Here is a 12,145-nt window from a genome sequence, read left to right on the forward strand (position 1 = left end):
TATATATATATATATATAATTTATATATAGATCACTGCATCAACAGGAACAGTGCGTGAAACTTTTTCTTCATATTGGTGACGAAAAGATGCCTCCCTTACGCCCCTCCTCCACACTGCTCGCCAATGGACAGGCATGAAATGTCGTTGCTCAACCCACAAACTCCTTTCAGTCCTCGTTAATCACCGCCGCTTCCTTGCGCCCTGCACAAGCTTCACCATCTCAAGAGCCTCCGCACACTTGCCATAGTACGCGTACACATTCCGCCTAATGATGAACCCAAGAGACTCGTAAATGCGCGGAACTGCAGCCACCAGCCGCTCTGCCTCTTCTACCTGCATATGGTTCGCTTCCTCTCCGTCAGAAGCTGACAGCCCCTTTCCTATTTCCACTCCCTTTATTGTTCTTATCGTTGATGATGATGATGATGATGATGACGATGATGCCTTTTCCGCCACAGAGGAAGATGACGTATCGGTACCGGTAATACGACGCAGGTAGTCGCTGGTGCTCGATGACGGCCCCATTGTGTGCAGCCGCCACCTCGCAATCACTCTGCGTGAATCACCACCCTCCACCAGTCTCAATGCCCGCCCAAGCAACTGATGCGCGATACGGTGCCTGCGATACCTCGGTTGCACCAGCACAACCTGCAGGTATCCCTCCACCAGCGCACCAGGGGCGAGGGGTACCCAGACCACCCCCACAACTCCCACCATTCTTGTAGCAACACTGTCTTGTGGTGTTGTTTCTGGCACGGTGGCATCCATGCTGCACGCCACGAGAAAGAGGTCTACCTGCTGCAGCTGCCTAGGCGTACACGCGGGGTACGGAAAGAAGCTCCACTTTGCCAGTGATTCCACCACGGCGGAATGTATAGCGCTGTCCCGCCGCCTCTCTACCTCGTGGAAGGAGAAGGATGCCGTCATCTCGTGGCACACAGCGCCACTGCTCGACGGCGCCTCCCCCATACAACACAGGCACCGCCTCCTACCGCTGGTACTGGCTGTCCGTATTGTCTACCTTGGCAGTTACCAGTGACGGGTAGAAGAGGAAAACAAAAAGCATTGTGCCACACAACGTTATATACAAAGAGACATGTCACTTCACCGTTACCTCTACTCATGCTACTACTTCAAATTCCCACCATTTTCCCCGCTCCCCTGTTTCCCCTCTCTAATGTTTTTTTTTTTTTTGCATGTTTAGGTGGAAAAGAGATCCAAAAAGAAAGCCTATCAAAGCGAACCTTAATGAGGAATAGTCAACATTAAAGAGTTTATACCCAGGATGATTACATCGGTGTGACCTTGACCAGAGTTGAGGGCTGCAGCAGAGTATTGGGCGACCGTGTCACACGCAGCTCACGGCTCTGGAGAGAGCTGTTGCCATCGCCGCCTTCGCTACGAGTAGCAATGATAATGTCCTGCAGAACCCCCATTGACTTTCCGACCGCCACATCCAACGTGCTGTTGTGGGAGAAGGCGAGCAGCGAGGCAGCAAAGAGGTCGCCTGTACCAGTGTAGCGTCCCTCGTGGTACGGAACCACACCAGTGAAGCGCTGCGCCGTCGCCGCCCCTGATGGCTTTGTCGACAAGAGGAAGTGGAGGTTCTGCGGGTCCTCCTTGAGGCGGAAGGACTTGATGACGACGCTCGTGGTGCCCTGTGCGTGGAACCAGTCCGCCGCCTGCATGGCGGTCGCCATGTCACACACGCTGATGCCGCTCAGCAGGCCGGCCTCGTAGTAGTTGGGTGTCGCCACATCAGCGCACTTGACGAGCTCCCGGTACGCCTCGATGACCTCCGGCTTGCAATACATGATGCCGTCATCACCCATCACGGGGTCGCAGAAAAATGTGAGTGCCTTCCCCTCACTCTTGCGAAGCTCACGGATCTCATTCAACGTATCGCGTATACGCAACACAATATCGGGGTTATTGACGTATCCCGTGAGAACGTAGCGGTAGCTCGCGAGGAAGTTGTTCGCACGGACACCTTCCATCAGGACGTCATACTCATTGACGTCCATGCGGTGCCCGCGGATAATAGAGTAGCCGCTGTGGTTGGACAGACTGACAGTGTTTATACCATCAACGTCGAAACCGTGCAGCTGCAGCGGAAAAGTCGCCGCCTTGTTTCCCACATAACCGTGGGTTACGAATGATTGGATAGATAAAATCGTTTTTTCCTGGCTCATTTTTGTTTGGATTTTTTTTTTCTTTAGTGTCCCTTTGCCTTTGCGAATGTAGAGTTTAAACCTGCCTCTATAGGCACGCCAGGAAGGAAAGAAGACGGGAACAAAAAGAACAAGAGGAGAGATCATATACACAATATGCAGAAGCCTCTCAGGGGATGCATCACTCACGTCAAGCATTACCTACACGGGCCTTTTCTCCCACCCTCCATTAGTTTCACCCCAAAAAGTTGTACCCAGCAATGGAAACAATTAGTTGGGGTCTGCACCGTCGAGTGCGGCATGGACGGAAGTGTACGTATGGCTACTCACCATGCGCCGTGTCGACGCGTCAGCGCTCGTCCAGAAGTGTAGCTTGCCCAAATATATACCGCGCCGTGGTGGGCTCTCGGCCTCCCTCAACCTGCTGCTGCTGTTGTTGTTGTTGTTGCTACTCCTGCCCCCGTTGTTGGTGTCGTCTTCATCGTCGTTGCTGCTGTGTCGCTGCTCTACAACCTCCTTCAGTGCCCCGCTCGGCGAACCCACCGCCACTGCAGCATGAACAAGTCGCCACTCGACCACCTCAACAAGCACCGAGACAATGCCAGATACTGGCAACGGCAGGCTGTACGCGTAGGCAAATATCTCTTGCAGGTTCATTTCGAGCGACGGGAGCGGCGGCCACGGTAGATGGAAGAGCCCCAAGTTGCCACGGTATCCTGATGCTGACACGCCGATAAGGCGTAGTGCCGTTGCGATGCCGCAGTGCGATGTCGTCATCGCCGCTGGGTGATGTAACTCGAGTGCGAAGCCGCACACCGTCGACGGGGCAGCGAAGTCAAACTCGAACAACACCAGCTCCGTGTCGGTGTGCAGAATCATGTTGCGCAGTGGGATGGGGCGCGTCATGGGCAGCATACGCGGGAGGCATGCTACGCCCAATACGCCGCTCGTGCAGTGCGGAATAGGTGTGTGGAGGCCACCGTAGCGACACATGTCAGGCTTACACTTGTAGTACGCCGCGCATCGACCTGGCCTGTCTGGGGTGAAGCAGCCCCACACGGAGAAGTGTTCCACCCGCAGCAACGCGAGATCCATGACAGCACCAACAAAAAAGAGAGCCGTGAAAATAGAGGTGCCCCGTGCCCCTCGTGGTGAGGCAGACTCCTCCTGTTGCTGCTGCTGCTGCTGCTGCTGCATCAGCAGCTTTAGCACTTGTGGGCCAGACCCACTGGTGTCAGGCATCTCTCCAGTCGCCGTGTATGGGGCGATGGACGTGCTGTGAAAGAGGCGGAGGCTCTGCAAAGAGTCCCCCACCTGCAGCTGCACCTCGATGGCGCCCCGCGGCGCCTCTGCCAACGTGTAGTGCAACTCTCCATGAGAAATAGCAGCAGGGTGGGGAAGAAGAATAACTACGTGGCGGCTTATACGTGTGGCCGACTCAGTCCATTCCTCATCCACGACACACCGCCAGCTCACAAGTGTGCTAGTGCTGAGCCCTTCGACGCCAAGCACCTCTTCGAAAAGGGGTGAGATAGAAGCAGCAACAGAGGTGTCCGAATCCATTCCAGGCGCGCTAACTACACGCGCCAATGGATGCAGCGTCAGTTGGTACGGCATGCCACACGCCTCCAATGGCCTAGCCTGCAGGTAGCTGCTACTGTGATTCGGGTACAGCGGCAGGACGGACGCTATCCGTGGTATCGTGCTTCGCGCGTAGAAATCGATGGCCTCTTCGGTTTCCGTGTCAGTGTCTACCCCACCTTCATGCTCACTCCAGCGGAACCGCATCAGTATGTCCTCCAGTCGCTCAACCTTTTTGGAACAATTCAAACACACATAAGCGCAAGCATTACGAATACCCAGCTCAATTAGGCGCACAGGATTCTCCGAGATGCACTTCTCACAGACGTGACGTTGGCATCGACCGCACTCCTTGGCACCTGATAACCAGGAAAATCCATGACGACACAGGGCACAGCGCCTCCGTTTTTCTCTGTTCGCCTTGGCTCGCTTCTTTTCACCGATGCCATGACCCCCACTTGACGACTGTAATAGTTGTCGTTGCTGTTTGATGAACAAAATATCCGCCGTCTCCTCCGGCAGATGAGAGCGGTGAAATGCGGAGTGGGGCAGCACTTGGTACGCTGGGTTCATAATCCAGCGCGGTACGCCTATGCGGTGCAAGCACCAGTCACGATAGTAACGACGCGTGTGGCACTGAAGTCGCTTCGACTCCAACTCCAGCGCCAACGCCAAATCCAATTGGAAAAACTCTGCCGGAATGGAGTTGCTGACCTTGTGCAAGTACATCTCTTGACGGCCATGGGCCTCTGCGACGGCGTTAATGTGGGACTCCTGTTTGTCTACAAGTTTTCCCCCCGCCACGTCTTGGCCAATTTTGTTACTGTCACTATATTTATGTTTGATGCCACTTTCTTCGTTGTGTGGATCGCCATGCGGCGGTGAGTCCAACTGCGGTTGCCCGGTGCATCCCTCGTCGCCTTGCCCTGACAGGAACGGTGGCACTGTTACACCAAGCATGCGCCGCAGTGTTGTGCGATAACCAACGACCGCCGGCTGTTCATCATGTGGGATGCACTGCAGCGGCTCGCCAAAGACCAGCACAGGCGGCATAGCCATAGGGTTGCAGCCAGAGCCCCGCAGGATGAAGCGCAGAAAACGTGCAATGACAGGCGTGTCGTGGTGAAACTCACGAGCACATCTACCAGTGCCTGCACGTGACGCCTCCAGTACAGAGAATGGCACCTTGCTNNCTGCCCCGCGTCCTGCTGCTGCCACAGAGTGGAAGCTGCATGTCCTCCAAAACCACCCGCTCATGCGTCTGTCCCATGTAACAGCAGGTTACAAGTGACAGTGAAAGCACCGCCGCATACGGCGCCTCTTGAACGGCGTTGGCAACTTCCAATGCCACATGGGTGATGTAAGAAAGAGAAGGAAGCGCAATGGTGAAGTCCACGGTGCTGTAGCACGACGGTACAAGGAGCGGCTGCGACGAAGGATGCACCAAGCCTTGGAACATACTTAGTGTTGGTGCAGAAACAGCTGTAGGAGATGATTTCAGTACCAAATTGTCTTCGCACGAGTTGGGCAGGTTTAAAGGCCGCATGGGCGTGAAGGGAAAGAAACGCCGTCGCGATACTTTTAACGGGCTTTCCGCCTCATCCAACACCTCAGTGGAGTCTTGCGTCGCACGCTGTGGAACCATCAAGTGCGCGCTGATGATCATTGAGAGACGCGATGGATGTGAAATAAGAACCGTTCGGTGTCGCACAAGCTCTCTGGGATAGAACCCACCCCCACCAAGGAAGAGATTCATCAGAAACGAACGCATAGAGGGATTCAAAATTGTATTAGGGCATCTGCCAGATGTATCGTCACCATAGCTACGCACTGCAGCAGCAGCAGGAAACTCCTCCGTGGAAAGTGTCAGTTGCGCGATGCGCTGCGCTGCGTCCCAAACAAGCGGGCTAAACGCCGGTAGCGTTCCCTCCACACAAACACCTGCAAGACAGCACCGTGCACAACTCACTGCCTCCGGTGTCACGCAGACGGCATTGATACGAGGCGTTCCAGCCGCCGAAGAGGCTAACAAACGGAAAATACTATCCACCACAGAAGCATAATCCTGCAAAAATTGCACCAACCCACTGCAGTTGTAGAGCTCGTCGCAAACCCACATCACAACCCAGCCGAAACAAACAATAATAGAAGCGATAATCCCCGTCTCCGTGTCGTCAGAGACGCATACGCGCGGCACACAAATTTCCGGTAGCTTTCCCTTCCTCCCATGCAGAGCGTCACCGCCCCAAAAGGTCTGCAAAAATCCGTCAGAATAGTCTTCCGCCGCCGCTCTTCCTCCTCCTCCTCCTCCTCCTGCTGCTGCTGCTCTGCCCCGAGTGGAGAGCGTACACAGCGCACCAATCGTGACGGGGGGTAGAAGCCCGTGCGCCTTAATGTGCTCTGCAAGTGACTGGAGAACATTCTGGAGGCTCGTGTCAATGAGTGTAGAACCCACCGCAGTGAGACTAGCTTTGCTGCCTTTAACCGTGAAACACTCCCCGACATTCATCAATAAGTGGGGGCGCCTTTGCGGTGAGCCCTCTTCACTGAGGTGCTGCTGCAGCTGCTGCTGCTGCCTTGAGGACGGGTCGCACGCATGGTGACGGGAAGGCGACGCGCACCTCTCCGTGTCACCCGCGACTTGGACGATAATCGGCCGCCGCAACGCCATGCTGCCAGCGTGAACCAAACTGATCTTCGTCCCCGGTCCGTAGCGTTCCATGTAACCTGAGAAAATGGCAGCCACGTGATCCTCGCGCGGTGGAAGCGGGTCAACGAACCGCGCCGTAAAGTCTTTGAACCTCTTTTTCTGCTCAAACAGCTCTGCGTGGCCGGCGAAGTCGGCGCCACGCCGCCACGTCAGCGATGAAACAACCTCGGTCTTCCCATCGCCGTGGGTGCATCGACGCGCATGCACGATGAACAGCTGAAACTCGGTCTCTAACGTCGAGACGTACTCGTCCAGCTCTGGACTTGCAGACTCCAGAGAGTAGTTGTACAGACAACCAGGAAATGCCAGGCGGCTAAAACGCACAACCAACAGAGCGATGTTAGGCGCGAGAGGCGGGTCGGTCAATGCAGTGAGAGAGCACGATCCGAGTGCAAGGCGGCAGCACCAATTTCCAAGCCCAAAGACGTCGCAACAACCAATAAGCTCCTCGTTCCAGAGGCAGTCACAGCGCCCTAACGCGTTGCGCCCCGTCCGCACAGGCAGCGGCGGCAGGAACGTGTCGCTGTACAGTGGCAGCGTGGAGGGCTCACCACCTGCCCCTGCCGCAGCGCAGCGTCTCACTGCATCCTCCAAGACACTGCAATGCGTCACATCCAAGCCAGGAGAGAAGAACAAATACGGCGGCACTGTGTCACTCGTTAGCGTCGGCAACGCGTGGCGAGGGCCGCTGAGAAGCCACACGTGCACGCCGGTGCTCGTGAGCGGCTGCTGTAGCGCCGGTACTGCGACTCGCAGGGGAATGCTGTGCCACTGTGCCCTCCTCACAACGCAGATGGGTGGCAAAGTCGACGGCGCCAGTGGGTCGCACGGCATGCCCGCAGCACTGTGATCCGGAGTGGAATGAGGACTCGTGACGAGTGGCGTAACCGCCGTCACAAAAAGCAGATGGATGGCCTCCTCTGTAAGGCAGGCGCCAGCGAAGGCTACGAACTCACACACTGTGAGCACCTCGTACGGGTGTGAAGTATGGGAACACAAGGCAGGAATGGCGTCCATGGCTTCACGCATGGTGGCAAAGAGGTCCTTCTGCGGCACTCCCACGTGGAGCAGCTGCCCTGACACTGTGTCCACTGTGATGACAGCGACTCCACGCTCACTCTCGTCGGGCATCCCCCCGCCATCCTTGCACTCTTGCGCCGCAGAGTTCCTTCCTTTTCCTCGTATGCTCCTGATTTCTGTATCGCCGGCTCCACCCTCGGACACTGCGCAGCTCCGTACCGAGTCCTCTTCACTGCTAGAAGATGATGAAAAAGCAGTCATATTCAGCATCCTATTCACGGGCGAAGTGCCAGGGCTACGGCCGCTAGGCACAGCGGTGCCGCACGGTGTAGGGGGTGGCATGACGATGAAGAAACACGCGTGCGGGTTGTGTGTGCCCCGAGAGATCCCTGCCGCCACCAGCCTGCCCGGCATGGAGGCCATCTCGATGGGACTGCTGTTCACTCACAGCCTCCGCTGCCGCAGCCACAAAAGAAGAGGGAAAGAGGAACGAGAGAGACAAGGCTGTAAAGATAAAAAGAGAACACAACACCCAGAGCGCACGCACCCCAAGACAATGGGAGCACAAGACATATATAAAGGAGTACTCAAAAGAAGCCAAGCGCGTACATGCTTGCGCCAAGGTCAATCTGTCTCCAATACTTCTTTTCAGCTTCTTGTTTCCCCCACAAGTGTTGAGTTTTACATCATGGCTCTCTACTTCTCTTATCACAGTCAAGCTACCCAGTCACGCATCTCCTTCCACTGATTCTTCAATATGTCAAAGAAGACATCGTCCTCCTCGATCACCGCGCTGACGCCGTTGTAGTAATCAACAAACTCGGAGTAGGGGATCAGCCCGTACTGCTTGTTCTCATCCCATACAGTAAGGAATCCCTTCAGAAGCTTGTCAGCAGAAAAGAGCCGCTCCACCATCACCACGGGGTGCTCCTGCGCGTTGTAGCGGGCCTGGATGTCTAAAATGTTAAGGTAGCCGTTGCCATCAAAGTCAAGTTTGCGGAAGATGTTCCACACGGCGTCCTTTCGCCTCTGACTCATCGGTCCGCGAACGTAATCCATAAAGAAGTCATAGTCGATGCACCCCTCCTCGTTCTGCGGGAACGCGGCGTGGATGGTCTCTGCAATGTGGCTAATTCTAAGGCTTGATTGCTGTGTGTCGTTGAACGAGAGCGTCGTGGTGAATGCGCGCGAGTCACGCACAAACTTCTCGATGTTCTCCAGCGACATCCACCGTTTTCCATCCGCGCTTACGCGGCGGAAGTGGCGGCCCATCGCTTTTATGCCGATCTCTGGGATGCCGTTGCCGGCGTGCATGACATACGCCTCTCTTATCTCGCACAGCAGCTCCACCGCCTCGCCCGCGACGCGGTGTGTGTGGTTGAGCCTCGTTGTGATGTCGTTGCCAATGGCCGCCAGTGCGGCGCCGGTGCGAGTGCGCAGGCGCGTGTCGTCGCAGTGCACAACCTTGTACCGCTTCGCCGCGTCGTCGCGCTGGTTCTGCGGTGCGCCCAGCGTGAAGACGGTGCCGACCTGAAAGTCATCGGTGAGGAAGTGCTCGCCGTCATCCTTCACATACACATCGAAGGGGTACGCGGGGAAGTGGCGCGGCACTTTGTAGCCGAGCGGCCCTGGTAGCTCCCGCACCTCCTCCACGTAGAAGCCGCGCCAGCGTGGGAAGTAGCAGCCGATGAAGTACCGCTGCACGTCGCGCTCGTGCTGCGACAGCTGTACGCAGTGGAAAAGCAGGAAGTCGCCGCGCTCGAGGCGGTTCGCATCGCTATAAAGCGTCGTGTTCATGCGCACTGACATGCCGCCGCACGTCCGTGGGAGTATCTGTGTGTGTGTGTGTGTGTGTGTGTGTGTGTGTGTGTGTGAAGGCACGAGGCAACTCTTCTCCCCCTTCACGTGTATCGTCAATTGCCACACTCGCACATAGAGAGAAGCCGACGCATACGCCAACAACAGAATTAAAAAAAAAAAAGAAAACAAATGGACAAGGAGTAACGAATAAGAAGAGGACAGACCACAACACACCGAATGATGACGGTCGGGAGCACGGATTCAGACACCACACGCGTCCTGTCAGACAGGTGGGTTCCCCGCGCAGAATCACACGCATACAAGTGCGCGGAGGGGGCCAGCTAGCAAAGGATGTGAGACACACCGCTTCTTATATCGCTCATTCGCCCCGCCTTTCCGGCGTTGGCGGCGTCTCAAGCAAAGCATACCAACACAACGCGCTGGACGAGAATCACAGACTCCCATACAACCACAAAAAAGAGTCCAGCTGCACACCCCCACCCTCAAACACACACGTAGGGCGATCAAGCGTGCAGTTAGGAGTGTTGCAAATGGCCCGCTGCTGCCCACACATCTGAGAACGGGGGGGGGCAAAAAGGGGATATTTTTGTTTTTTGATCACGTCCATATTCGCCGAATCCTCCCGATAAATCGGCAAGCCAGAGACAAAATGGCCACGCAGAAAAGAAAATAGAACCTATGAATGAAAAAGCAAGGGGAATCAAGAAGCAGTCACAACAATCGTCTTAGACTAAACCGACTGTCATGCTCTCCACCTTCATCTTCCCCTACACTTCCTTTCAATTCATTTTCTTCTCTCGCGCTCACCTGCGTTGCCACGCGTTGGGCCGCTGAGTCCGCTTGGCATGCGGCAGGCCAATTGCTCGGCGCGGGTTTGTTGAAGGCAGCTCGGGGAAGTCTTCCGGGTCCTCACGGTAGCCCGCCCCTGTGTATAGCAAAGGTGCCTGTTGCTGCTGCTCTTGTCGTGCCGGTTCTCGTTGTTGCTGCTGCTGCCGTACCGAACCCCACGAAGAATTAGCACACACAGCAGCAGACGATGGCCTATTAGTATTACTGTTATTGTTTCTGTTGTCGATGCCGCTACCACTACCGCTGTTTTGACCCCAGGCTGAATGTTGTTGCTGTTGTTGTTGGCTGATTAGAGCTGCACTGCCTCGCTCGAGCCACACATTACGTCCGCCGCCCTTATTTCCATAACGTTTGTTGGTTTTTTGTTGGAGGAGCGTCGCCAGTTCATGCTGTTTCTTTATTTTTACCTCCTGTGCCTTCTTCTTCGCCTCCTCCTCCTGCATCCGGTTGGCGTGCTGTACCTCTGGGGAGTTTCGCATCTTCTCAACCTGCACTAAAGCTTCCTTCCGCTCCGGGATCGGGACGGTGGCGACCAGCAGGGGAAACACCTTTTCAAAGGCGCTTTCCAACGGAAAGAACTCAGTGCGCAGACAGTCGTAGTACCTCGTTGCCAGCATGCCTCCCCCCATAAAATCTGCCGTGGTGGCGCGAAAATCATTCAATAGATGCAGTTCCTTCAGCTCCTCTTGCAGAACTGTGTCGAGTGCCCTTTGCAGTTCTGCTCGGTTTGACGGCACCTTATATTTGGCGTTGTAACTCTCATCACTCTCTGACACCCCAAACGCCCTCGGATGCAGCTCATCACGCGTCACTGTGTCCTTCTGACGCTCCGTGTGCATGAGCGGGCAAAGCACACCGCGGGTGCGAAAGTGCGTTGGTAGCCCAGGAGCATCATGCGGCGCCGCCTCAGCACTAACGCCGTTCCTGTTTCCTCTTCCTCCTTTTTTGGAGTGGCGCCCCTTATTATGGTTGCTTGTTGCGCTACGCGTTGGCATGAGTTCTTCCGTCTCGCGCCCCGAGACATGGTCAAAGACAACGCGGAGGACATTCGCGTTGGGTGCCGCTGTCGCCGTGCCGCTGATAGCGGCAGCAGAAGCAGAAGCGCCAGGGGAGCTGCCCGTTGGGTTGGTAGCTGACGCCTCGGAGAAAAGCGTTACGCGTGAGCGTACGCCGTGGACCCGCTGCTTGTGCACGGCCAGATCCAAGTCTGACGCAAACACACGCACCATCGGATCGAGCGCCGCACAGGTAGGGTGGTCGCACAGTTTGTGCTCACTCTCAAAGTGTCGCAGCAATTTTGCACGGTTTTGATAGTATGTGAATGTAAACCCGTGGCGATTGCAGACATCACACGTGAAGTGTTCATGCTTCATGTGCTTTAGCAGATGGTCCTCGTCGTAGAAGCGTGCCCTCTTGCAGAAGGCACAGTACGGGTGGCCCAAGAACGATGTGGAGTCCTGCGGGCAGACGCCCTCCATGTGCAGTGGCAGATCCGACTTATTGTACACGCGCTGCTCACAAAGAAAGATGGAGCGGTGCTCGAGGCAGATCGGGCAGTACTCCAGCCCGTGGTCGACGCGCAGGTGCTCGCGTAGCACTGGCAGCTCGTAGAACGGATCCTGCACCCCCTTGCGCCAGCACGCGGGCACAGGGCAGACGTACTTGTACATCTTGGCCATTTCGCGCGCCAGTGCGTCGCCGTGCACGTAGCATTGCAGGTGCTCTTCGAAGACCGACGCCTCCTTCATTGTGCGTAGCGACGCCGCGCTGAACTTTTCTTCGTCGCTCGCAGCGTCTGGGAGCAGGCGCGTGACGATCACCGTCTTCCCCGCGTCGCGGCACACCGGGCAGGCGCCATGGTCAATGGCGTGTATGTGCAGGCCGCAGATGTAGCACACGAAGTGGCCACAATTGAACACCGCCAGCGCATCACACGCCTCAGCACAGATGAGGCACTCGACCGGCACCAACTTCCCTTCCGCGTTTGACAT

General features: G+C 56.0%; 6 protein-coding genes across 6 annotated transcripts; all 6 read right to left on the minus strand.

Moving 5' to 3' along the window:
* Positions 1-182: 182 nt before the first annotated feature.
* Positions 183-971, minus strand: DQ04_02561000 (hypothetical protein; the record flags this gene model as incomplete). Its single annotated transcript, XM_009311992.1, has 1 exon — positions 183-971. The coding sequence occupies one exon, from the start codon at positions 969-971 to the stop codon at positions 183-185; it is 789 nt and encodes a 262-aa protein (XP_009310267.1).
* A 320-nt stretch (positions 972-1,291) lies between these two features.
* DQ04_02561010 (putative Pyridoxal kinase) lies at positions 1,292-2,194 on the minus strand (the record flags this gene model as incomplete). Its single annotated transcript, XM_009311993.1, has 1 exon — positions 1,292-2,194. One exon carries the CDS (start codon positions 2,192-2,194, stop codon positions 1,292-1,294), a length of 903 nt encoding a protein of 300 aa, XP_009310268.1.
* A 249-nt stretch (positions 2,195-2,443) lies between these two features.
* On the minus strand, positions 2,444-4,813 carry DQ04_02561020 (hypothetical protein; the record flags this gene model as incomplete). Its single annotated transcript, XM_009311994.1, has 1 exon — positions 2,444-4,813. One exon carries the CDS (start codon positions 4,811-4,813, stop codon positions 2,444-2,446), a length of 2,370 nt encoding a protein of 789 aa, XP_009310269.1.
* Positions 4,814-4,895: 82 nt separating this feature from the next.
* On the minus strand, positions 4,896-7,826 carry DQ04_02561030 (hypothetical protein; the record flags this gene model as incomplete). Its single annotated transcript, XM_009311995.1, has 1 exon — positions 4,896-7,826. One exon carries the CDS (start codon positions 7,824-7,826, stop codon positions 4,896-4,898), a length of 2,931 nt encoding a protein of 976 aa, XP_009310270.1.
* Positions 7,827-8,198: 372 nt separating this feature from the next.
* Positions 8,199-9,293, minus strand: DQ04_02561040 (putative calcium-binding protein; the record flags this gene model as incomplete). The annotated part of the gene is made up of 1 exon (XM_009311996.1): positions 8,199-9,293. The coding sequence occupies one exon, from the start codon at positions 9,291-9,293 to the stop codon at positions 8,199-8,201; it is 1,095 nt and encodes a 364-aa protein (XP_009310271.1).
* An 815-nt stretch (positions 9,294-10,108) lies between these two features.
* On the minus strand, positions 10,109-12,145 carry DQ04_02561050 (zinc finger, c2h2 type domain containing protein; the record flags this gene model as incomplete). Its single annotated transcript, XM_009311997.1, has 1 exon — positions 10,109-12,145. The coding sequence occupies one exon, from the start codon at positions 12,143-12,145 to the stop codon at positions 10,109-10,111; it is 2,037 nt and encodes a 678-aa protein (XP_009310272.1).

This window comes from Trypanosoma grayi, assembly GCF_000691245.1.
Source record: "Trypanosoma grayi strain ANR4 Tgr_256_V1, whole genome shotgun sequence".
Lineage (NCBI taxonomy): Eukaryota > Euglenozoa > Kinetoplastea > Trypanosomatida > Trypanosomatidae > Trypanosoma > Trypanosoma grayi.